The sequence below is a fragment of the Leopardus geoffroyi genome, chromosome A3, assembly GCF_018350155.1.
Source record: "Leopardus geoffroyi isolate Oge1 chromosome A3, O.geoffroyi_Oge1_pat1.0, whole genome shotgun sequence".
Classification (NCBI taxonomy): Eukaryota; Metazoa; Chordata; class Mammalia; order Carnivora; family Felidae; genus Leopardus; species Leopardus geoffroyi.
This window is the reverse complement of record NC_059336.1, coordinates 114,383,654-114,410,563: the sequence shown is the minus strand read 5'-3', so window position 1 is coordinate 114,410,563 and position 26,910 is coordinate 114,383,654. Positions and strand designations below refer to the sequence as shown.

Genomic DNA, 26,910 nt, shown 5'->3' with positions numbered 1-26,910 from the left:
TTAAACTAAGTTTACTTTCTTTAACAAAAATGAATTGGAGCAAGCTCATATTAGCAGTATAGTAGTATTGTGTATATGTGTGTTTCCACACCTATAAATCTAAACCCTACACACCAAAACAACTTCTCTGGCTTTTTATTCCTAGTTATTAGTTATCAAAACCAAGGAGTTAGTTACTTTTTGTTTAGTATGTAATGAATGTATACGTGATCTTCTTGTTACATTTCAGTGAAGGGAGTGTTAATTGATAAAGAAGATATTTACAGGTTTTTTTTCTAAGTTATGTCTATTACCAACATAAATGGTTTCTTTCTCAGTGATTTGAAAAGTATTATCATTGAGAAAAATCAGATGACCTGTTAACTAACAACAACAAAAAGCTCCAAGGTATATTGTATCAGCCAGTTCTAGGATACAAAAACAGTTCAGTACTTTGTGCTTTGTGCAGAAAGGGTAGCTGCTATTTAACCTGTCCCAAAGGCATGTGTGGTCGTACCATAAACCAAGCATGGCGCCTGCTTGTCTGACCTTAGAAATGAAAGTTTAGGAGAGTTAGTATATATGTGCTACATTTTTTCGTATATTCATTGAGCTCCTAGTACAGAAGAAAAGAATCAGTATGACAGTTGGGAGTACTGCAACAAAATAATTATGGGAAGAATTGGGCCCCTGTGATGAATAGGGGCACACAGCAGGTTCTTCCTGTATATTATTTTGTTTAATCTTTGAGACCCTCAGAAAACTGAGGCTAAAGCAAGTTCATGCTGGTAAGTGGTGAAGCAGGGTAAACAGGGTCAACTAGTAGTATGGATGACTTGAATGGGGAAATGGTAGTGCATCAGTGATAGGGGCAAGATAGCACAAAATGGTACCCTCCTGGGCTTGAGGTGCTAGACATAGCGACCTGGGTCTTGAGAGGATTTGTCATTACTTGAAATTGAGGGTAGAGTTGAAACAATCTTTTTTTTTTTTTCTTTTTAAAAATGTATTTATTTTTGAGAGAGAGAGAGAGAGAGAGAGAGTGCAAGCGAGAAAGGGAGAGACAGAGAGAGAGGAAGAGAGAGGATCCCAAGCTTGAACCCATGAACCATGAGATCATGACCTGAGCTGAAATCAAGAGTTGTATGCTTAATCGGCTGAGCCACCCCAGGTGCTCCTATACAATCTTTTTTTTTTTTTTTTTTTTTTAATATATTTGTGTTGTAAAAAAAATAAAAAATAAAAAAAATTGTGTTGTAAGTTGCCAGCCATGTTAAAGAAGTATCTGGATGATAAAAACAGTATTCATTTTTTTGTCTCCAGGCTATTCCCCTACATAATGATGCGGGTATATTAGATACTCAGAAAATATTTGCTGGTGATAGTGGTAATATGAAACCTGCTTCAGGTTACAACACCTATATAAAGCATATTTTGAAAATAACCAGTTGTGAACTTCTGTTGCTATTTTAATGTCTGAGTTTTTACTAATTATATTTTTAAGATAATTTTATATAAATGCCAAAATCCTTCATCTTCTAACACCTTGAATTACTTTTTATTTTCACATGTACATCTTATTTTTTCATTGTGTTTTTGCTTTTTATTTATTTTGTTCTTTTTTTTACCTGCCTCTGTTGCATAGAGAAGCTGCAACCAGTTTTGCAATTTTCCAAGTCCCAAACGGATGTCTATAATGACAGTACTAACTTGACATGCCGCAATGGACATCTCCAGTCAGGTGGGTTTAGGTTAACTAACATGGAAGATAATAAAGCTTGCATGCAGAGTAGAGTCCTATATAACCTGATAATGTTGATTTGATTTTATAATGGTTTATTTCGTTGGCTTTTGTTTTCACAGGGCTGTGTTGAAAATACAGTATCCCTGTCATTCATGGTATATAAATATGTAGCAAATAGGATATAACCATTCTCAACATGCTTTATTTGCTTATTTTGCAACCACCCATTTTTTGAGATTATAAAATATGAAGGTTCATTTTCCTAAGCTATTAAAATATTCTTTTGTTTCTGTTGCATTTTCAGCATTTGTGGTTTTTTTCATGCATACCTGTACCAAGTTTTCATGAAGTGGTGTTTTTTAAGTCAGAAATTTTAATTTCTCTTTGTTAAATATCAATATTAATTGCACATATTTAATTACAATTTTAATTACTATGCATGAACGTTTTAACATAGTACCTTAGGAAAAATTTGAAGCTGAGTTCACATGGTAAGGGGGAAACATTAGAATACTATTATTAACTATGGGTTAAATTTGTTTTCCACGAACTTTGGGGTATCAACTCCTACAGAAGCTTACAGCAGATCTTCATTTCCTAAGTTCTCTGACATCTTGGCTAGTTTTATTGGTGACTTTTTCAGCATTAGTTTCATGTACAGGGCTTAAATTTTATGAAAGTAAACATTGCTTTGTTCAATTTGTAGCAGAAAAACCTTAGTTTAGACTATAAGACAACTGTCTTCTTTATTCATACATAATACAAACCTTCAAGACTTGAATTAAGAAGAATTAAGGTAAGTGGACTGGAGACAGTAGGTCATCAAATCTTTCCCTTCCGGCTTTACTTCTCTCTTATGGAGTTCTCATTTTGGTTTGGTCTTCTAGTACAGAGCCCCTTGTGACTGGCTGTATTCCTTTTCCTCCCTGTACATGATTTAAAAAAATAATATTTAAGGTTTATTTTTGAGAGAGAGAGGCATAGTGCAAGCAGGGGAGGGGCAGAGAGAGAGGGAGACACAGAATCCAAAGAAGGCCCCAGGCTCCGAGCTGTCAGCACAGAGCCCAATGCAGGGCTTAAACTCACGAACCACAAGATCATGACCGAGCCGAAGTCAGACGCTTAATCAACTGAGCCACCCAGGTGCCCCCTTCCTGTACATGATTTAAAACACCATTTCTAGGGGCGCCTGGGTGGCTCAGTTGGTTAAGCGGCCGACTTCGGCTCAGGTCATGATCTCACAGTCCATGAGTTTGAGTCCCTCATCGGGCTCTGTGCTGACAGCTCAGAGCCTGGAGCCTGTTTCAGATTCTGTGTCTCCCTCTCTCTGACCCTCCCCTGTTCATGCTCTGTCTCTCTCTGTCTCAAAAATAAATAAACGTTAAAAAAAATTTTAAATAAATAAATAAACAAAAAACACCATTTCTAATATAGAAATAAATATTTTGCCTGTTTCTCTCAGCCCAGCTATGAAGAGCTGACATTTTCATAAGGAACTTTTTTAAAAACCAAGAAATGTAAGAATTTACCACATATAAATAATTAAGTTTCTAAGATATAAATTTGAGATCCTAATAATCCTCCAATGTAAACAGCAAAATTTTCTAGCCCTGAAGAGCTGGTATGCCTTTCCCTTGTTTTCTTGCTTCTCTTCTACTTCATTTCACATGTGAGATCCCATTGTATTTTTCTGCAATGCAAGAAACCCAAAACAAAACAAAAAAGCAACTTTCTCTTCCTGATACCTATGTTAAAAAATCAAACCATCTTATTTCAAATCCCTAGTGATCAGTTTTTATATTTATTTATTTATTTATTTTTATTTTTTAAGATTTACATCCAAATTCGTTAGCATATAGTGCAACAATGATTTCAGCAGTAGATTCCTTAGTGCCCCTTACCCATTTAGCCCATCCCCCCTCCCATAGTGATCTGTTTTATCCTGTTTTCTTGATGGGGGTACTTACCAAGTGCACAGCTAATTAATACAGCACTGGTATTTGATACCCATTGAGTCCTAGTCAATGAACTTGCTTACTCAGGCCTATTTTACGAGTGTCACACACTCCTGGAATATTCTGTGATGTTTCACATGGATGAGTTATTTCATCTCTCTTAGGAAATAGTTATGCCAAAGTCTACGTATTACTTCAGTGTGTTATCTATAGTGTCCAGTTTTCAACTCAGAATTTCCAGACATGCAAAGAAATAAGAAAGTGTGACCGTTACTTAAGAAAAGAATCAGGGGCGCCTGGGTGGCTTAGTCAGTTGAGCAGCTGACTTCGGCTCAGGTCATGATCTCGCGGTTCTTGAGTTTGAGCCCCACATCAGGCTGCGCTGTTCTGACAGCACAGAGCCTGGAGCCTGCTTTGGATTCTGTGTGTGTCTCTCTCTCTCTGACCCTCCCCTGCTTGTGCTCTGTCTCTCCCTCAAAATAAACATTAAAAAATTAAAAAAAAAAAAAAATCAGTCACGGGTGCCTGGGTGGCTCAGTCGGTTAAGTGTCCGGCTTCAACTCAGGTCATGATCTCACAGTTTGTGAGTTTGAGCCCCACGTTGGGCTCTGTGCTGACAGCTCAGAGCCTGGAGCCTGCTTCAGATTCTGGGCCTCCCTCTCTCTGCCTCTCCCCTGCTCACACACTCTCTCTCTCTCTCCAAAATAAATAAACATTAAAAAAATTTTTTTGTAAGAAAAGAATCAGTCAATAGAAATTGACTCTTGAATGGGCCCAGTTGTTGATGTAGCAAAGACTTACGAGCAGCTATTATTAAATGTGTTCAAAGAGTTAAAATACGGCATCAGGGGGCACCTGGGTGGCTCAGCTGGCTAAGTGTCCGACTTCAGCTCAGGTCACGATCTTGCAGTTTGTGGGTTCGAGCCCCGCATCGGGCTCTGTGCTGACAGCTCAGAGCCTGGAGCCGGTTTCAGATTCTGTGTCTCCCTCTCTCTATGACCCTCCCCCGTTCATGCTCTCTCTCTCTCTCTGTCTCAAAAATAAATAAACGTTAAAAAAAATTAAAAAAAAAATACGGCATCAGTTAGCAAACCTGTGATCTTAGCACATAACATACTATACAATAAAGATAATGGAAATTCTAAAGTTGAAAAGTATACTTGCTAAAATAAAAAAAAAATTACTCGATAACCTCAACAGCATATTGGAGATGTCATATGAGAGATTCAATAACCTTGATCCTAGATCAATAGAAACTACTAAATCAGGTGACCCCAACATTGTCAGAAAGCATATGAGTGTTTGTGTAGGGCCAGGGGCAATAAGGGATGCAGTGCAAATGAGTACAAAGAAACTTTTGGGTAGGATGGAAACATTTTGTATCTTGATTTTAGTGGCTATTTCATCTTTTTTTTTTTTTTTAACATTTATTTTGAGAGGGAAAGTGTGAGAGGGGGAAGAGCAGAGATAAAGGTAGAGAGAGAATCCCAAACAGCCTCCACAGCCAGCACAGAGCCTGAGGCAGGGGTCAGTCCCACCACCCATGAGCTCATGACCTGAGCAAAAATCAAGAGTTGGATGCTTAACCTACTGAGCCACCCAGGCATCCTGTCATCTTTATATCTTTATAAACTCAATCAAATTATACATTTTAAATGGATGCAATTTATTACTCATAGATTATACCTCAAAAGGTTGATTAGAAAAGAAATACTGAAAGGCTTGTAAAGAAAGAAAGTAATCCTGGGATGCCTGGGTGGCTCAGTTGGTTAAGTGTCCGACTTCGGCTCAGGTCATGATCTCACAGCTAGTGAGTTTGACCCCTGCATTGGGGTCTGGGTGACAGCTCAGAGTCTGGAGCCTGCTTTGGATTCTGTGTCTCCCTCTTTCTCTGCTCCTCCCCTGCTCGTACTGTCTCTCTCTCTCTCTCTTTCTCAAAAATAAACTTAAAAAAAATTTTTTTTAAATGAAAATAGGTTAACACTTTTTTCTTGCTGCCGTGTTTTGAACCTACCTACTCTGTTGCCTACTAAACTTTTGCTATTTTTTATGAAAAGTTTGCTGTCTGTTCTCTTAGTTCCTTGTGGAAATTTCTATTCACTTACAATCTTAGGACTGTATGTTTACTGTCTGAAGAAATTCTTCTCCACTCTTTTTTTTTTTAATGTGTATTTATTTTGAGAGAGAGAGAAAGAATTGAGCAGGGGAGGGGCAGAGAGACACGGAGAGAGAGAATGTCAAGCAGGCTCTGCACTTTCAGCGCAGAGCCTGACACAAGGCTCAAACTCACAAACTGAGAGATCATGACCTGAGCCAAAATCAAGAGTCAGACGCTTAACTGAATGAGCCACTCAGGCACCCCTCCCTCTCCTTTTTTCCCTCTGAAATGAATCTTTATCTTATCTCACATGCTTTTTTATTTTGGGGTGGGGGACAGATACTCATTTCCTAAGTTCTGTGACATCTTGGCTAGTTTTATTGGTGACTTTTTCAGTATTAGTTTCATGTCCAGGACGTAAATTTTATGAAAGTAAACATTGCTTTGTTCAGTTTGTGACAATAAGAGCAGATTTTGCTCTTTTTTCACACCTTTGCTTTCCTTATTATTTTCCCCTTTTCTAGATTGCTTTCCTGCTTTGTCCTTTAGGGTCACTATCCACTAGTTCTTTGAACATATGGTTCAGAACTTTACATTTATTTACTGGAAGAACCTCTTGATCACCTTTCTCTACTCTAAAGTTCTTTTCCTTTGAGTTTCCTTCAAACACTTAGAGGGATTTGATGAAAAACACAAAAATAAGGTTTTTGTCTTTTCTTTAGGCTGTTCTAATTTGCTGACTGATTTAACATTTGTCTTTACTGTAAACATTGTTACTAATAAACTGATGTTTGTTAGGGAGTATATAAAAATATTAGAAGTAGTAAGATTTGAACATTTGAAAGCCTGTAATGTATGTAGAAGTGCAATATAGGTAGGTCAGGTAACCTTTTAAGCTTAATTGAAAATGTTTTATATGTGTTTATTTACATATATACAGCACATAGAATACTCAGCATATAAAACCACGTCTTTGTACCCTTTAAATTAAAAATTGATTGATATTAAATTAATTGATTATTTCCTTTGGTGGGCACAGACTGTGGACTTTCATACTATTTTATAGTCTTGAAAGTTGGGAACAAGGTAATGCAGTGCCCCCCCCCCACTTCTTCTACAACATAACTTTAATGCCTTTATTGCATTTTTTTTTTAAATATTCAGCAACTTTGGGTAATCTTCTTATGTCCTCCTCCTGTCCCCACAAATAAATGTGGTTCTTCTTATTACAAATAAATATTCCTTATAAGACTATTATAATATACATCAGGAAAAGGAAAAACCTAAATACCCATAATCTTGTCCACCAAGTGATAAATGACCACCCTAGTAGATAGTCTAAGTGAAATCTTATTTTGAAATATTGCTAATGTAAAAAAAAATAGTATTTAGCTTAGTTTTGCAAATTTGTACCCATCTTTATTTTATAATGTTTAGCCACAGTTTTCTATCCATGATGATTGTACTTTTTCTTTGATAGAAAGTGGAGCTGTTCCGAAAAGAAAAGATCCCTTGACACACACTAGTAATTCACTGCCTCGTTCAAAAACAGTTATGAAAACTGGATCCACAGGTCTTTCAGGCCACCACAGAGCACCTAGTTGTAGTGGTTTATCCATGGTTTCTGGAGTGAGACAGGGACCCGGTCCTGCAGCTGGAACTCATAAGGTATTTGGAGATAGTAACTTTAATTGCTTGCTTAAGATAATAACAAATACTTTATAATATCTTAAAGCATTGATAAGTTTATACAAAGTGGAATGTAATTTTTTTTTAAGCTACAAGAAAAAAATCTGTAAGGACAACTTGCTATTAAAAAGTAAATCTTACTTTAACTCCCTTTGGACCTAATTCGGTATTGTTTAGTAAACTGCTTATCCAGTCTGTTTTATATAATGCTATGGAGTTCATTTTAAATTTGTTACTCAGTTGTTTAAATATATGTACATGTTTTATAACATTAACCACAGAGTTGTGTTAGAATTCTAACAATAATCAAAATTATCATAGGGTCTTTTTATTTTATGGTATCTAAATCTTTCTGGATTAAATCGTCTCGTAAGCCCACTTCATGCCAAATGTAGTTCTGTAGTTAATACCATTTTGCCTTGGAGTAAATACACAGTTTTGGGTTTTTTATATCCTTTTTCCTATTGTTAAGCTTTTAGTTCTGTGAACTTTGAGGTTAATTTACTTGTGAAAACTGTTGTTTGTATTTTTACATTATAATTTTGTGTCCTTTAAGAGTACACCAAAAACAAACAGAACAAATAAACCTTCTACCCCTACAACTGCTGTTCGCAAAAAGAAAGACTTGAAGAATTTTAGGAATGTGGACAGCAACCTTGCTAACCTTATAATGAACGAAATTGTGGACAAGTAAGTTTTGCCATCTAAAATGCTTCATTTAATGGTTTTAGTTTTGAATTTATTTATTTAATATAAGTAAAATAGATAACAAATATCTTGTCTAGGAGCACCTGGAAGCCTTGGTCTGTTAAGCGACCGACTCTTGATTTCATTCCGGGTTACGATCTCACAGTTTGTGAGTTCAAGCCCCACATTGGGCTCCATGCTGACAGCACAGAGTCTGCTTGGGATTCTCTCTCTCCGTGTGTGTGTGTCTGTCTGTCTGTCTCTCAAATAAACTTAAAAAAATAAAGTATCTTGTCTAATATACTTATTTAATTTTTATGTTTTCAGTTACAGTAAATGCAGAAAACCATTGTTTTACCGATTTAATTATAATTTCACAGTTAACATAAAAATAACTGTATTTCAAAAAAATAACTTAATTTCATATGGTAGTAACTGAAGCATATTTTGTTGTGCAGCTAACTGTAATTCTCTTTCTTAGTGGAACAGCTGTTAAATTTGATGATATAGCTGGACAAGAGTTGGCAAAACAAGCCTTGCAAGAAATTGTTATTCTTCCTTCTCTAAGGCCTGAGGTAAGCACTTTATATTATCATTTTCCTGTAGCATCATTTATTACTGAATCCATACTAGCAGTAAAGAAATGTGTGAGCTGTGCTAGACTGATTAATACATATAATTCATTTGATGTTTTTAAAAAGAAAAAAACAGGGGCGCCTGGGTGGCTCAGTCGGTTAAGCGGCCGACTTCGGCTCAGGTCATGATCTCGCGGTCCGTGAGTTCGAGCCCCCGTGTCGGGGCTCTGTGCTGACAGCTTAGAGCCTGGAGCCTGTTGCACTGCTGGTGGGAATGTAAACTGGTGCAGCCACTCTGGAAAACAGTATGGAGGTTCCTCAAAAAATTAAAAATAGAACTACCTTGCGACCCAGCAATTGCATGACTAGGCATTTATCCAGGGGATACAGGTGTGCTGTTTCGAAGAGGCACATGCACCCCCATGTTTATAGCAGCACTATCAACAATAGACAAAATATGGAAAGAACCCAAATGTCCATTGATGGATAAAGATGTGGTGTGTGTGTGTGTGTGTGTGTGTGTGTGTGTGTGTGTACATACAATGGAGTATTACTTGGCAATCAAAAAGAATGAAATCTTGCCATTTGCAACTACATGGATTATAGTATTGTAGTATTGTAATCATTTTTTTTTAATACTTATTTTTGAGAGAGAGCATGAGCAGGGGAGGGGCAGAGAGAGAGGGAGACACAGAATCTGAAGCAGGCTCCAGGCTCTGAGCTGTCAGCACAGAGCCCGAAGTGGGGCTCAAACTCATGAACCACGAGATCGTGACCTGAACCGAAGTCAGACGCTCAACCGACTGAGCCACCCAGGTGCCCCCAAAATAAATACTTTTTTGAAAGTTGAATATCTGCCAGATCCTTTGTCCCCTTCTCTCTCTGCCCCTCCATGACTCGTGCTCTCTGTCTCTCAAAAATATATAAAACAATAAAAAAAATTTTTTGTTAAGTATTAGCCATTTCATATGGCTCAACTTAAAAATACATACTCTTTCACTATTAAGCAAAGTGATACCAGTCTCGTGCTTCACACTTGACTCTCTGCCATGCCTGGTGTCTTTGAGTCTGGAGACTCAGGTTTAATATCTCTAAAGAACAAAATTTTTGCCTCCTTTGTTTGTGAAAGAGGAGTACTTGGATCTTGGTGATCTTGGTAGGGGGGGTGGGCACTTCAGTTTAGTTGTTCCTCATACAAACTTTCAAGCAGTTCTTCTGTGGCTGTCCGCCTTCCTCCTGCTTTCTCTGATACATCATACTTCCACGTCCTGACGTTTTCCAGGGTTTTTGTTCACATCCACTCACTGCTGGTATCTAGGTATCCCTTTACAATCAGGCACTTAGGTTTTAGCTCCATCACCTCTGCAAAATAATTTACCACACTTTGTCCGTTCTCTCTCTACAAAAATTTTTGTGTCTTCTGTTTTTTTCCTTTCGTGTTCTCTTTATTTTGAAGATTTATATCTTCTTTTTTCATCTACTATTATTTTGGTGAGATTTCCAAAGGAAGTAGAGAAGCATATGTGTTCATTATGTCTTGTTTAACCAATTTGCTTTAATTTTCAATGAGATTCTTAAAAACTTTGTTTTCTTCTGTTTTTAATAATTACACCAATTTATTGATTATATGTGTTCTCTTTAGAGCTCTGAGGAGTTCTGTTTAGGAGGATGCTACAGAAACATGCTTTTTTTTTTAATTTTTAACAATTATTTTTGAGAGAGAGAGACAGAGTACAAGTGGGGGAGGGGCAGAGAGAGAGAAAGACAAAGGCAGAATCTGAAGCAGGCTCCAGGCTCTGAGCTGTTCACAGATCCCTATGCAGGGCTCGAACCCACGAACCATGCGATCATAACCTGAGCCGAAGTCAGATGCTCAACCAACTGCACCCCCAAGCGTCCCCAAAATGATGCTTTTCAGATGACAGACTTAAAATGTTTGGGGAAAAAAAGTGTCTCCAGAATCATAGTTGTGAACTAAAGTATATGATTTTAGTTGTTCACAGGGCTTAGAGCTCCTGCCAGAGGATTGTTACTCTTTGGTCCACCTGGAAATGGAAAAACAATGCTGGTAAGAATTCTTTCAGAATTTGAATGTTCTGTTTAGATAATTAGAGATAATGTTATGAAAAAAAGTTTATATTGCCTCTGAGTTTTTTTTTTTTTTTTTTTTTTTTTTCAACGTTTATTTTATTTTTGGGACAGAGACAGAGCATGAACGGGGGAGGGGCAGAGAGAGAGGGAGACACAGAATCAGAAACAGGCTCCAGGCTCTGAGCCATCAGCCCAGAGCCCGACGCGGGGCTCGAACTCACGGACCGCGAGATCGTGACCTGGCTGAAGTCGGGACGCTTAACCGACTGCGCCACCCAGGCGCCCCTGAGTTATTTTTTAGTATATGTGCTGCCGAAGCGTGCACAACCTCTGAGTTATTTTTATGATTTGCTTTTTGTTATAATATACTTCTCCTAAGTTTTTTTTTTTTTTTAAGTTCTTTTTTTTTAACGTCTATTTATTTTTGAGACAGAGAGAGACAGAGCATGAACGGGGGAGGGTCAGAGAGAGAGGGAGACACAGCATCGGAAACAGGCTCCAGGCTCTGAGCGGTCAGCACAGAGCCTGACGCGGGGCTCGAACTCACGGACCGCGAGATCGTGACCTGGCTGAAGTCGGACGCTTAACCGACTGAGCCACCCAGGCGCCCCTTCTCCTACGTTTTTAAACATGTTTTCAATGAAGAAATAGATGGAAAAACAGATTATGTTCTCTTCAGTAGTGTGTTTTGGAGTGGTTAAAGTGTAGTTTTCATTATTTTCCCAAGTTAAATAACATTTTTACCTCAGAAAAGCTTACCTTACTATATTCTGTATCTTCCTAGCCCTTGATTTTTTTTTTCTTCCTATCTTAACAGCTTTATTTAAATATTCAGCAGAGGGGGTGCCCAGGTGGCTCAGTCTGTTAAGCGTCTGTCTGTTGATTTTGGCTCAGGTCATGGTCTCAACAGTTTGTGAGTTTGAGCCCCATGTCAGGCTCCCAGCTGGCTGTGTGGAGTCTGCTTGGGATTCCCCCTCTCTCCTCTCTCTCTCTGCCCCTACCCCCTCTCTCTCTCTCAAAATAAATAAAAACTTTCAAAATAAATAAATAATCAGGATAACACACTTTTTCTTTCTTTTTTTATTGAAGTATAATTTACATACAACATTTTTTTTTTCCAGTATCCTTTCGCCCAAGGTTTTACTGGGATCTGGATACCTCTTTCTCCTGTATAGCTCTTTTAGAGGGGAAAAGTAAAGAGGAAAAGAGTTTAGCTGTTTCTCTTTCCCCAACCAGTTATCTTTCTATAACTAAGAAGGGAATTAACACCCTTTTTTTTTTAACCACTCCTTATCCATCTCCCTTAGAAAAAATAGGGAGAATGGAAAGAAGCATAGCTCTTCCTAGACTTTTTCTTCATTGCTGAGAAGAAACACACTGATTGCCACATATCAGGAATCATGTAATATTTTATATTTTTGGAAAATCTTTTTTAGTGTTTAAGTTGATGAAATGTTCTTTTATTTAAAAAAAATTTTTTAATATTCATTTGAGAGAGAGACAGACAACACGAGTCGGGGAGGGGCAGAGAGAGATGGAGAGATAGAATCCAAAGAGGCTCCAAGCTGTCAGCGTAGAGTCTGACGTGGGGCTCAAACCCACAAGCCATGAGATCATGACCTGAGCTGAAGTTGGATGCTTAACTAACTGAGCCACCTAGGCGCCCCTCAAATGTGGTTCTTTGTAAAGGAAGATATTGAACTAATATAATGTTTTGCCCTTGTGATTTTTAAGGCTAAAGCAGTAGCTGCAGAATCCAATGCAACCTTCTTCAATATAAGTGCTGCAAGTTTAACTTCAAAATACGTGAGTGTTCTTTTTCCAGTATTGTCATATTTTATGTTGCTGTCTAGATGTTACTAAGTATAAATGGTAATAACATTACACAAAAAATATTTTTGAGTTTTATATCTATTATTTAGCTGTGATGGACATTAATCACTCTTCAAAAGACAAAGTTAGGCTCTTTTGAAGTTAGGATTGTGCTCTCAAATACTGTTTTAATAAGTGAAATTGTTATTAAAGTAGACGTACCCAACATGATACACATAGTATAATGGAAAACACTGTCTTGGAAGTTAGGAGATAGGGATTCCAACTTAACTGTTGGGTACTGAGCTGGTGTTAAGAAAAGAAAACTTTTAGGCCTCATTTATAAAGTGTTGATGTTGTCAGCAGGTGATCTCTCACGGGGGTCCTTCAGAATATTGGCTTTGTGATTCTAAATCTGAGGCCATTCTTTTTTTTAATGAAATTTTCAATTAAAAAAATAGATGCCACCTAGAGGACAGAAGAGTTTTTACAGTGGATTACCCCAAACCTCATGACCCTTTCATGAGTTGATTTTAATGCATAGAATTGTTTTATTATAGCATTTCATCCCCTGGAGTGTCGCAAGGGGTGTTCATAGACCTCCTTGGCTATCTAGAAATACTTTTATACTTATTGACAGTGATATTGTGAGAGTTAATTTAAGTAAGTTTAGTTTAGTAGAGCACTTTACAACTTACCTGGTTGTATGAATATACCCTACAACCAAGGGCTTAAGAAATATGTACAGTGTCTGTTTCTCTCTCCTAATATTCCATCTTCTCACTAGTTATACCCCTAATAGCTATTCCATTCTCAAGTCTTAAGAATGTAGGGTCAAGCAAAGCAGAGATGTATTTCATTTTTTAAAGTACTTACCGGACCAGTCTAGGTTTCAGCACCAAAAAAACCCAAAAAACTTATCAGACTGTATTAAATAATAGTCTTTTTTTTTTTTTTTTTTTTTTTTTTTATAAGCGACGGTTCAGTAACCTTCCTCCCACAATTCCTTAAACCAAATCTTTGGTTGTTGCAAAGAAAGGAAATTCCTAGATGTAAGACTTTTAATCATGAAATTTAAACAGCTGGAATAATGTTGCATTTTATGTGTATTACAGTGTATAATGCCTTGTTTTTAGGTGGGAGAAGGAGAGAAATTGGTGAGAGCTCTTTTTGCTGTGGCTCGAGAACTTCAGCCTTCTATAATTTTTATAGGTAAGAAAATGTTTTCTAACTAAGTTAGTTGAATATTTATGAAATTCCCTTCTCCAAGTTTGAGAGGTATAATGAAAGAGAGTATTCAGAAGGAACACATTTTAAAGAAGTGCAAAGTTAAAGACTAATGAATTGTGCAGGACCTACAATATTAATAAGTAGTAAACTAGATTAATCTCAGATGACTGGTGTTGTGTGGCTTTAAGTTAAAATCTTATCCTTTTGTTTCCTTTAGATGAAGTTGATAGCCTTTTGTGTGAAAGAAGAGAAGGAGAACATGATGCTAGTAGACGTCTAAAAACTGAATTTCTAATAGAATTTGATGGTGTAAGTATTGATTATGGTATTTTTAAGGTGGTAGCATCTTAGTGTAGATATTTTCAAATTAAATGACTCAAATTAGAAATACAGATTTTATCATATTTTTGTTATTACTTTACCTAAAAGTACTGAAAAATTTTTTTGTCTTACAGGTACAATCTGCTGGAGATGACAGAGTGCTTGTAATGGGTGCAACTAACAGGCCACAAGAGCTTGATGAGGCTGTTCTCAGGTAGGGGGATTTATGTAGAAACACACATCGATTACAGGTGTATTTGCTCCTGTGTTCATCTCACATATGTCTTATTTCCTTCACTCTCAATTTGAAGACAAATTATTTCCCTCCTGGTATTCATCCTTTGGCCTCTTGTTATCTACTAAAGATTTTGAAGGCAGAGCCAACATGATACCACGAAAACTAGTTTTCACTTTGGTTGCAGGCAAATTGTTTATTTCTTCTGATTAGGATTAAATTATCTTAAAACACCAGAATTGATTCTTACTTTTCTTTTAGTTGGCTTCATGAAAAGCCAATAAAAGCAGGATTCATGGAAATTATGTTCTGTGTTCTTGTATGATTGAACAAATTTATTCCCTTCCCACTAGAAGGATGGTTTGACTCAGCATAAAATTCTTGGGCCTCCCTTTCTTGGCCTGACGAATTTTTTACATTGCTCCATTGTTTCTAGGATTAAATGTTGCAGTGTAGAAGTCTGAAGCCAGCCTGCTTTTTATTCACATTTATGGATTAACTTGATTTTTTTCTCTTTATTGGATATAATTTTTAACTATTGAAATCTAGTTATTTGAAAAAGATGTCGATCTGTGTTTATTTTTTCTGGGATTTGGTGTTTGTTTAAATTGAGAGTTAGGAATCTCTTTTGTTTTAGGAAAGTTATTTTGAATACTACCTTTAATTGTTTTTCCTGATTCATTATTCTGTTTTTTTTTTTCTTTCACACAATTTATGCATTATGTTGCCTCTTTTTGTCTTCCTTATCTTTAATTTCCTTTCTAGTCCTTTTTAACTCTAATGTCTTTTTTTGTTTGTTTGTCTTCTTGTTTGTTGTCCTTATTTCCTACTCAGTTTGTGTCTGATCTTCTTTGTGCTACCATTGTAACCTCTGTGTCTTTGGTGGTTTTCTTCTTCGCTTTCGTTGCTTTCTGGATCTCTGCAATCCCATTTTTCATCTTCTGTTGTCTTATTTCCTTGAGCTTTTGTGTGTCATTGCCTTGAGACTCTTATATCTCATTGAGCTCTTGTTTTGTAAAAAAACTTTTTTTTTCATTAAATAATTTTATTTCACAGAAAGTTACTTGGTCACAAATTTAATTTGCTCTATGGCAAAATCTTTTTGTGTATGTTCTCTATATTTATTGTAACCTTTTCCCTCTTTTTTTTTTAGCACTTAAAAGAATAGCCATGTGCTTTTGCCTGTTTGGTTACTATTTTTATTTGAATAAAGGGGAGTTTTCTTGGCAAACCTAGTTTTGGATTGATACTCTAGGAGAAGAGCTACCGAGCAAGTATCTTGAGTTGTCATATGAGTAGACTGAACTATCAGGCAGTCTCCCTGAGTCACAATCAAACCGTACCTGATGAAGATTAGTCCATGCAAGACAGTTTGTGATCTTGCCAGACTGATTGATGTTTTCTTACAAAGATGATGTGTCTTTGAGTTTCTTCGTTCAGCCTCACCTGCCTTGCAGTTCCCCTGCTTCTGCCTGACTAGGTTTCACATGATATGCAGAGCCGTTCTTCACATGCTTGTTTAAATATGGGGAGGCTGGCTTTATTCCTCCTGAGTGTGCTCTGTTTCCTTTGGAAAACTCTGTGCTCTGATAGCCGTGTCTGGAACCTCCAGCAACAGATGCTATGTGTACCCTCCTTCGTCGGTATAATTTTCACTGCCCTAGGCAGCCCTTCTTCATACACTCTAGTTGTGTAAATGTTACCTGAGTTTGTTGATAGTGAAGTTTGCATATCTGTTTCTGTGGTCCTTGTTGATTTTAATTGTTTTCCCTTTCAAGAAGACAGTGGAGATCTCTCTATTCTCCTCATATCAGATTTTTTGTTTTAATAGCTCTCATATGTTTGTATTAAAAACATATGAGAACTTGACAATAGTGAATTAAGGAATTTCAAACATTATCTAGAGAGTTTTAAAGAGTAACTCAAGGGGCACCTGGCTGGCTTAGTCGTGTGCCTCTTTATCTTAGGGTTATGAGTTAAAGCCCCACGTTGGGTGTAGAGATTATGTAAAAATAAAGTCTTAAAAAAAAAAAGTAACTCAAAATAACTCTTCACTTTAATGACTACTGAAATGCATTCAGATACCTTGAGTATAACACTTAAAGCTTTTTTATTGTTGGGGCACCTGGGTGGCTCAGTCGGTTGAGTGTCTGACTTCGGCTCGGGTCATAATCTCACAGCTCATGAGTTTAGCGTTGGGCTCTGTACTGACAGCTCAGAGCCTGGAGCCTGCTTCAGATTCTGTGCCTCCCTGCCTCGCTGCCCCTCCCCCAGTCGCATTCTGTCTCTGTCTCAAAAATAAATAAACATTAAAAAAAAAAAACTTTATTATTGTCATTTGCTGCTTGAGTGGAGTTACCTGTAAATTCAAATCTATGTTTCTAAAGTTGTTTGAATCCTTTTTTTTAGGCGTTTCATCAAACGGGTATATGTGTCTTTGCCAAACGAGGAGGTATGTATCTATGTCTGAATTTTTTTTTTTTTAACATGGAAACAAGGACTACCATCTTGACAATATTGATCTTCCAATTATTGGTACAGCCAGATTGGAAATCAGTTTGGCAGTTTCTTAAAAAGATAAATGTAAACTTACCATAAGACCCTATAATTCCATGAAAACATGTCTACACAAAGACACATATAAGAATTTTTATAGCAGCATTATAAATAATAGCCAAGAACTGTAAGGAGTCTAAAATGTTCATCAATTAGACAATGGATAAACAAATATGGTATATGCATTTAATGGAATACTGTTTAGCAATGAAAGGATTGAGATACTTAACACATGCTGTAATATGGAAAAACCTCAAAAACATACTAAGTGAAAGACACCAGATGTAAAAGATAACCTATCATATGATTCCATTTATAGGAAATAACCAAAAAAGGCAAATTTCTAGAAACAAAGGAAACCGTGGTTTGCAGAGGCTGTGGGTGGGAGTGGGAACTAAGTGTAAATAGGCGTGATTGAACTTTTTGGGGTGTTAGAAATGTTCTAAAAGTGGAGTATGGTATGGTTGCAAAACTATATATTTATTAAAAGTCACTGAATGTTACACTTAAAATGGTGAGATTAGTGTTATATGAATTCATACCTCGAGAAAAGTGTTTTTTTTTTTAAATTGTGGTTGTCTATTTCAGACCTTAACATCCTTGATAGTAGCAGCAGCTAATTCCTTAGTGCTTTATTTGGATTATCTTTAAGTCTCTTAAGAGCTCTCAAAAAATGGTCGTTTTAACTCCAATTAACAGACATGAGCGAGGCTCTAAGAACTAGAGTGATTTGTGTGTGATCATTCAGCTTGTAAATGAGGGTCAGGATTTGAATCTAGTTTTTGGATATTTCATTAAGCTAATTCTTGAGACTGATAATTCTTTAATATTTCTTTATAGACACGACTACTTTTACTTAAAAATCTATTATGTAAACAAGGAAGCCCATTGACCCAAAAAGAACTAGCACAACTTGCTAGGTGAGTAATTTGATTTGGTCTATCTTAAAGTTTTTTCTTTTATAAAGAAGTCTTTTTCTTTTTTGTTTAAAGTAAACTCAAGTGTGAAATGAGTAATTTATTTTTCAGAAAACGGCTCGTCTCATCCTCTGCTTCCTTTATGTTTTTTCTTATCTCTCATTGTTAGATATGGTATCTAAATTTAAATTTCTAGATCCTCTACAAGACATGACCTAAATATCTGATAGTAGTACATGCTTTTTATAAATTTATTAAAACTTATAAGTGGTATTAAAATAGTTTAAAAATTTTTAAGACACTTATCTCTGCCCACACCAGCACAAATATTCTCATATAAATTTGTTCTTTATATTACACATAATTTTTTTAACTTTTACATCTTCTAAGTGGTGTACTTAAGTAGAAACTGAATATGGGAGGTGCACTTGTTGAATTTTAGTCTCTGAAAAATCTCACAAAGTAATTTAAATATTCAAGAAGTATGTGAATAGCTGGTAATTTTAGTAAATACTCTGAGTCCCAGATAACCTATGAAGAAAGAATAAATTCAATACTTGGAAATAGTGAAGTTCTTCTTTGTTGTTCCAGTAAAGAATTCAGCTAATAATGTTTGATCTCTATAGTTATTTAACATAGTACATGATAAGTAAACGCTTTCTTTTCGTGTTTTATTTTCTTCTTCCTCTTTGCCCTCCCTAGTTCTTAGTTCCCTTTGATAATCTCTTGGCTGCCCAGGACTCTCCACTGTGGCATCCCATTCAGGTGTGCCTCTTTTTGCCAATGTCTTCTACCCCAGACCGTCCTTTACCTTATCTGTCCTATATTTAAAGAAATGTACCTTGGACACCTGGCTGGCTCAGTCAGTAGAGCATGCAACTTTTTATCTCAGGGATGTGAGTTCAGGCCCCATGTTAGGTGCAGAGCTTACTTGAAAAATTAAAAAATATATATTCTGGGGCGCCTGGGTGGCGCAGTCGGTTAAGCGTCCGACTTCGGCTCAGGTCATGATTTCGCAGTCCGTGAGTTCGAGCCCCGCGTCAGGCTCTGTGCTGACCGCTCAGAGCCTGGAGCCTGTTTCCGATTCTGTGTCTCCCTCTCTCTCTGACCCTCCCCCATTCATGCTCTGTCTCTCTCTGTCCCAAAAATAAATAAACGTTGAAAAAAAAAAATTAAAAAAAATATATATATATTCTTAGTTAAAAAAAAGAAAAGGAATCTACCTTGACTGGCAGTGTTCTTTGTCAAGGTAAAGAAACATTCATTTCATTAACTTACTTACAGAGCAATAATTAATGGTTATGTATCAGTTGGCCAGCAATGGCTTATGGCTGTTACCTTTCCAGGGGATGTATTTATAATCTAATGGAGCTTCCTGGACATATAATATGCCTTAATGTAAAGAAATGATTCTTATGATGAAAATTTGAGACATTCATTCTAAGGAGCCTTGCCTGCCATAGATGGTTTTCTTTATTTTCAGCAAGTGGGCCTTTCTGTGCCCTTAAAATCAAAGTGTGTAGCTGTCTGCTTGATGACAGAGGCAAACTAGATTTTACACTCTTTCTACATGGAGGATTTTAAATCTGCAAAGATGAGAATCATTTGCTCTTTCTTCCTTCCCATTCTCAGAATGACCGATGGATATTCAGGAAGTGATCTAACAGCTTTGGCAAAAGATGCAGCACTGGGTCCTATCCGAGGTATGTGTACAGAGCTTGAGACGTTTAGACCTATTTATTAGACCACTTTCGAAGTTTAGGAAGCCCTATTGAGAGGTGTTTTTTAAGTAGTAGTAGGAAAGCATTGAAGCTGCTGGAAAACTTGATATGAAGTAGTTTCTTTTTCTTGTTTGTTCTTTTTAATTTTTTTTTAATGTTTATTCTTGAGAGAGCGAGAGAGAGGGAGACAGCACAAGGCGGGGGAGGGGCAGAGAGAGAGAGGGAGATACAGAATCCAGAGCAGGCTCTGAGCGCTGAGCTGTCAGCCCAGAGCTCAATGTGGGACTTGAACTCATGAACTGGGAGATCGTGACCCAAGCCGAAGTCAAGACACTTAACCACTGAGCCACCTTGGTGCCCCGGTATGAAGTAGTTTCTAGACTGAGTGTCCACAAACTTTTCAGTGAAGGGCCTGATAAATATTTTAGGCTTGTGGGACCACATAGGCTCTCCATTGCATATTCTTTTTGTTTTTTGTTTGTTTTTATAAAAAAACAAAAATGTGAAACCATTCTCAGCTCACAGACCATAAAAAGACAGTCCATGGGTCAGTAGACCATGACCCCTATTATAAACAACAGGTTTCAGTTGTTTTTTTTTTTAATTAAAAATTTTTTTATTGAAATATAGTTAATATACAAGATTATATTCGTTTCAGGTGTACAACATAGTGATTAGACAGCTCTGTACGTTAAGGAGTGCTCAGCATGATAAATTACCATCTGTCATATGTTTGTTTCACTTCTTGATAGTAGGTAGCCAGCAGAAAACCCAAAGGAAAAGAAAACATTTTTAAGCAAGCAAAAAAAAATAAAGGGAAAATGTTCTTTTCTGGTTTTGGGCTTTTTTCAACTTGAGTAATCTGATTATCACTTGAAATTAAAGTGTGTAAGAGAAGTTTTTACTTGTATTATTATTTGTTATCTTTTGAGGAATTGCTTTGTGTTGATTCCTATTTGTTGATTCTTAAATACCATTCTGATACCACTTTAGACTAGATATTCTCAGCTGCTTTTCCACAGGCGGCATGAGCAGTGGATGGGTGATGCTCTTAACTATGCACTCAGATTGCTGGCTGTGGTAATAAAATAGAATATGGAACATGCAGCTTCTAGAACACATCTCCTGCAGTGAGACAGCATACTGACTCGGAATTGCTGCTTTGGAGCAAAATAAGTATAACCTTGAGAATATATTTTGAGATTCTGGCAAAGCATTCTAGTCAAACTCTTACTGCCTGAGGTACAAAATCTTGTTCAGATAGTGGACTCAAAACAGTAGCTAATATATAAACCATTTGTATTTTTTCCAAAATGTTTTAGCTATTAATTCTGAAGCAGACAAAAGCTGTTGGCTTTAAAAAAAATAACCTAAAGCCTTTGTAAAGAACAAGTTGAATCTTTTAAGTTCAATCTCAAATTGGTAAAATTTATGACTCCTAGGCAATATGCAAAGAAATTGAATGCCTCCCAGTTACTCCTAAGAAGGAATGTTATTCTAAGCATTTATAAATTGTGCTTAATATTTTGTGTCTTCCTTTTAAAAAAATAATTTATATCAAACATGTACTTTTAGATCATTTTACTTGGTTTTGCTTTTCAGCAATTTAAACTTACAGACCTTTTTTTTTTAAAGTGGCTGTCTTATATTTTACAGAACTGAAACCAGAACAAGTAAAGAATATGTCTGCCAGTGAGGTATACTGTTCTATAATTTTCTTTGCTCTGGTTCTCTATATTGTAAGACTTCTCTTTTGTCTGGATTTTTGTCTGTGATTTGGTTAGAAGCTAGAAAAAGTTCTTTGTTTCATTTCAAAATCTAGAGGCATATCAAATTACAGTCTCTTACAATGTTCTTTGGTAACGGACAAAAAATATTGTACATAGTCATTAAGTCATTTTCTATCAAATCATGTTATGTAACTACTAAACAGAAGAAAATCATAGAAAACTTGAAGATTTTACTCTTTGTAACAAGTTAATCCCTTCATATTCTATTAGTTTTTCAGTGTTTGTTTTCCTCCTTATAAAAACAATACCAATGTAATGTGATTCATTGCAGTTTCTTAGTGTGATAGGCCCTCTTATGAGATGCTAACGCATTTCTTTTTTTTTTTTTTTTTTTTTAATGTTTATTTATTTCTGAGAGAGAGAGAGACACAGAGTGCTAGTGGGGGAGGGTCAGAGAGGGAGGGAGACACAGAATCCGAAGCAGGCTCCAGACTCTGAGCTGTCAGCACAGATCCCATCGTGGGGCTCAAACCGACCTGAGCCGAAGTCTGACACTTAACCAACTGACCCACCCACGCACCCCCATACTACATTGTTTTTTATTAGTACTGGTGTTGAATTAGACTATTCCAATGGCAGGAGCCTGAAAATACACGTATTTTTAAAATACCATGAATTCGTTCCGATGGAGTACATTTATTCCAGTATTACAGCATAATATCTACTTGAATTTTAATCCCATACTTAAAAATATAACTTTATCCACTATTTTAAAAATATATATGAACCTTATTTAAAAATCTTTTTAATGTTTATTCATTTTTGAGAGAGAGAGAGAGACACAGAGTGCGAGTGGGGGAGGGTCAGAGAGAGAGGGAGACGCAGAATCTGAAGCAGGCTCCGGGCTCTGAGCTGTCAGCCCAGAATCCAAGGCAGGGCTCAAACCCACCAATGGTGAGATCACACCTGAGCCGAAGTTGGACACCTAACCGACTGAGCCACCCAGGCACCCCATATGAACCTTATTTTAAACTAAATGTTAGGAACACTAAAATTAAATATGAAACTACTGAATGAATTACAAGAAATAACATTACGGTACCTTTTGTGACCTTGTTATAAGTTTTGGTTCTGTATGTTTTATCCAGTTTATTTTTAAACTGATGGTTTTAGTATTAATTATTTGGTAGACTTTTAGCTGTTAGTTCCAGACTTATGAGTTAATATATATAGCATGCTTAAAGCAGACTGGCACTTACATAGTATCCTAGTATTCACAGTATCCATACGGAGACTTAGTTGTGTGTAATGTGTGGATACTGTGTATCCATATGTAAGTGTCCATAGATTTAAAAATACATAAATACTTAATAATGGCATTTTGATGAAATTAAGGAAATCTATTTTATCAGTCACATTTATGAGATGAGAGGAAAACAAGTAATTTGGTTTTTAAAATTGTATACTAGAATTTTGTAATTGTTTAAGTTTTATTTATTTTTTTAAAGTTTACTCATTTATTTTGAGTGAGAGAGGGCACACATGTGAGTGAACATGAGTGGGGAGGGTCAGAGAGAGAGGGGGAGAGAGAGAATCCCAACCAGGCTTTGCACTGTCAGTGTAGAGCCCCACACGGGGCTTGATTTCACAAGCTGGGAGATCATGACCTGAGCCAAAATCAAGAGTCGGACACTTAACCGACTGAGCCACCCAGGTGCCCTAAGTATACTAGAATTTTATTTAGTACAACTTTAATAACTAACTGTATTGTCAGGTACTGGTTTGTATACACACATTTAGATGAGATGAACTCCATTTGACTTTTATAGTTTATAAGAATAGAAACAAATAATTGTATTGGAATTCTGTGTTTTTAAAAGTTAATGCTCGGGGCGCCTGGGTGGCGCAGTCGGTTGGGCGTCCGACTTCAGCCAGGTCACGATCTCGCGGTCCGTGGGTTCGAGCCCCGCGTCGGGCTCTGGGCTGACGGCTCAGAGCCTGGAGCCTGTTTCCGATTCTGTGTCTCCCTCTCTCTCTGCCCCTCCCCCGTTCATGCTCTGTCTCTCTCTGTCCCAAAAATAAATAAACGTTGAAAAAAAAAATTAAAAAAAAAAAAAAAAAAAAAAAAAAAAGTTAATGCTAAAAATTTGGGGTTATAAATTCAGGGTATAATATACTTTGTTGTTAAAGCGCACAGTTTGTATCCAGCTTAACTTTATTATTTCATTATTTTGTTAAGACATCTTTGCTATTTATTTTTCTCTTTCTCAAATTAGCTACCATTTACTTTTTCCTATTGTATACATTTGTCTCTTACTAACTTCAAAATATCATATATAAATTCCATATGTATATGTACACCATACTTTACAGTTCAATTAGAATTTCGTCAAAACCTTTAAAACCTTAATTTCTATAATAAATTTTATTCAGGAATATCATAGGTAATACATTTATCATCCTTCCACACTTTGGCCTTTAGGAAGAGCCAGTGTGTGTTTTATAGCTAAAAAAGAAAACATGTAGGGCTCATATAGTGATTATGTGGTAACAATATATCCTTTTACTTTTTAACTAAGATTAGGCTACAAGTTACAAATGTGGGTGATTTTCTCAATCTGTGCACATCAAGATATCAGAGCGTGCGTGAAGTTATTTAGGTTGGGTTTTATAAGAGTCATAAAAAGAATATATATAAATATCCAGTTGACATTTTGTCTCAGATTCTCCTTTAACTTCTTTTTGGGCAAAATACACATGTATGTACTACTGACAGTTTTTAAAAATGGGTCGTTTCATGCCAAGCTCCTTTTGGGTTTTAAAAATCTCTCAGTAGATACAGATACATGTTAACTCAGCATTGTCTTGGTCTACATTCTCATAGCCCATTAAAAAGTTCAGAAAATGAGACAAGAAATGTAAAAAGCAATATTTCCTTAAAGTCTCATGTGCTTCTTGTAAACCCTCTTTCCCTTTTCGATAAACATAGCATGAATTTAGCTAGTGAGTGAAACTTGAGAATTCTGAAGTGTGGGATTGTGATTCTTTTTTCTGCCTGTCTATATTTTGTCACATTTTGTATAATGAGTGTTTTCTGTTTTTATAATGGGAAGATACTATGATTTAAAATGTTAATGCCTAAGAAGCTAAACACATATGTTAGTATAGCATTTTTGTAAGATTTCTTACATAGCAAACTTGCCTACCCTATAATAGGTAAAATAAGATGATTGGCGTGATTTTCTAAGAATATATTTATATAGATTTATAACATTAATAAGCAATAGCATCATTACTTCAGTCCATCTTTGGGTTAACTACTGTGTACGTATTCATCATTTGTATCGTCATGTGTTTTTTTAAATCTAGATGAGAAATATTCGATTATCTGACTTCACTGAATCCTTGAAAAAGATAAAACGCAGCGTGAGCCCTCAAACCTTAGAAGCATACATACGTTGGAACAAGGACTTTGGCGATACCACTGTTTAAGGAAAGACCTTCATAAGCCTGCAGAACGTTTTTGCTTTCGAAGAGAGTAACACACCATCTTCGTCGAATAGTTATCAGCTACAGAAATTCAGCCTAAGTTTACAGGACTTTTCAGAGTCTTACAATTACTTGTGCACCCCAGCAGATGAACCATACAACAAATTTAAATAAAATATACAATGCAAATGGAGTATTTTGTTGAAGGCCTTCTTGCCTATGTTGCTAGTTATCCCAATGGGCACTGTAAGTTAGAGCACAACAAAAACTGATTCTGGTCTTCTTTACCAATATAATCATAATGTAAATAATAATTTGTATATTGTGTTGCAGATGAAAGTATTCCAGAGACAGTGAATGGTAGAAGACACAAGCGCCTTTGGTTGTTTGTCTTCTGATGTCTTTTCTTAAAATAGTAATTTTTCTATTTTCCTTTCCTACTGTTGTCTTTACTACAGATTAGAATACCAAACACTCTAAGTTACTTTTTTTTTCTTCCCTCTTTACAAATCCAGTGTGCCAAATGAAACTTCTTCCTATGTAACAGTAAAAGGAAAAAGTGTTTTGAAGGTTTTTTTTTTTTTTTCCCATCAATCTACAGTCAGGATACAGTTGCATTTTCACCTTTCTGTTACCTTGCTGCCAATTTAGAAAGCCATTTGTTGATAGCAACAAAGCAAATCTAGTAAAATAGAAAAGGAGAAGGTTAGAAGGTTTGAGTCACTCTGTCATACAACGTGTAGATCAATCCTCGTGTGACCTGCAGTATTTTTTTCTAATATATTTGTCAGAAATCTATTGTAGACTGTTAATTTATTCCTAATGGAGTTTATTTTCTGCTAGATTTATTCTAATATTTAAGAAGGCCAATTTTAACTGCCGTAAAAGTGGTTCCTGTGTGAGAGAAGGGAAGTACTGAGAGCTAAGACATTTCTAATTTATTGCTCACTGCTTTCTTACTGTTTACAGGATAATTATAAGCCAGTGGATCTACCATCTTTTATTCCTAATAATGATTAATCCCTTCAATGAAACTTTAAAAATTACTGAATTTTTATACATTGCGTACATTTTATAGGTTTCTTGTGCTCACTTTGTTAACTAAAAAGTTAGTCTGTTAATCTGCCTTTTGTTCCCCCAAAAATGTACAGTAATTCCGTTTCTTGTTTGTATGAGTATGCCTGGATTTTATTATAAAACTGTCAATGTAGGAAGTAGTGACTCATATCATGGCTTTTTAAATACTGTAATAAAGGCAAATGGATATTTGCCCTTAGTTTACTGGTTAAAAGTTTGTTTACAGAAATTTTCTTTGGTGCTTTTATGTAAGATGTCATGGGTGGAAAGAATAATTTTATAGTAGTAACAAAGATTTTTTCATTTAGGAGAAACACCTTTGGTTTTGAAAGAATACATTAAAAACTTGCCCTGGCTAGATAAGAATTTTATAATGAAAACATACATTCTTCTTAAATTTCCTCTTGTTCCTGTCAAGGATTTATGTAAATACAGAAGATGTATCATTTCTTAAGATAATATGCTATTTGTAGCTGTAATTTAAATGTCTCTTCTAATCATGACCTTAGAACTCCCTAGGTAACAGAAGTGAGGCTTGGGATATATAGAAAAAAAATTTTTTTTAAGCCAGAACCATGCCTATTTTCAGTCATATGTTCTATCTTTTTAAGGTCTCAAACATTAAAGCATCAATTATAAAATCTTGATAATAAAAGATGATGCAATATACATACCTGATGACAAGAATTGGGAATATCCAAAGTTAAGACATTTTCAATAAAGCTCATAAAATTTCACTTTGTATTTTCATTTAAATAAAGGATTAGCATTATTCATATGTGAATAACTGTTCAGTCATATTAAAGATCTGTGTGCTTCAAGCCCAGCTTTTAAAATATAATCTTTAAAATTATCATGATTCTACCTGCAGTAATTTAATGTAGCTCACTATTTTTATTGGAATAGTTTCTATGTAACAAAGATTTCAAATATTAAAAGGTAGACAAGTTAATATTGTCATAAACACTAAGAATTATATTATTGTATGAATAACCATACAGTAT

The 26,910-nt window shown here is 36.0% G+C and overlaps 1 protein-coding gene across 4 annotated transcripts in view; it reads left to right on the top strand.

Annotated features, from left to right (window-relative positions):
• Positions 1-26,120, top strand: part of SPAST (spastin) — a 51,750-nt gene extending 25,630 nt beyond the window's left edge. For 2 of the 4 annotated variants that reach the window (XM_045447231.1, XM_045447230.1), the window contains exons 4-17: positions 1,625-1,720; positions 7,257-7,444; positions 8,022-8,155; positions 8,634-8,727; positions 10,721-10,795; positions 12,553-12,624; positions 13,767-13,842; positions 14,078-14,169; positions 14,316-14,395; positions 16,826-16,868; positions 17,813-17,892; positions 19,522-19,592; positions 21,267-21,307; positions 24,710-26,120. In XM_045447231.1, coding sequence (XP_045303187.1) covers positions 1,625-1,720; positions 7,257-7,444; positions 8,022-8,155; positions 8,634-8,727; positions 10,721-10,795; positions 12,553-12,624; positions 13,767-13,842; positions 14,078-14,169; positions 14,316-14,395; positions 16,826-16,868; positions 17,813-17,892; positions 19,522-19,592; positions 21,267-21,307; positions 24,710-24,832 — 1,265 coding nt within the window. In that variant the 3' untranslated portion in view covers positions 24,833-26,120. The remainder of the gene's footprint in view (positions 1-1,624; positions 1,721-7,256; positions 7,445-8,021; positions 8,156-8,633; positions 8,728-10,720; positions 10,796-12,552; positions 12,625-13,766; positions 13,843-14,077; positions 14,170-14,315; positions 14,396-16,825; positions 16,869-17,812; positions 17,893-19,521; positions 19,593-21,266; positions 21,308-24,709) is intronic. The other 2 variants (XM_045447233.1, XM_045447232.1) reach the window with 1 other exon arrangement.
• The last annotated feature ends 790 nt before the right edge of the window (positions 26,121-26,910 follow it).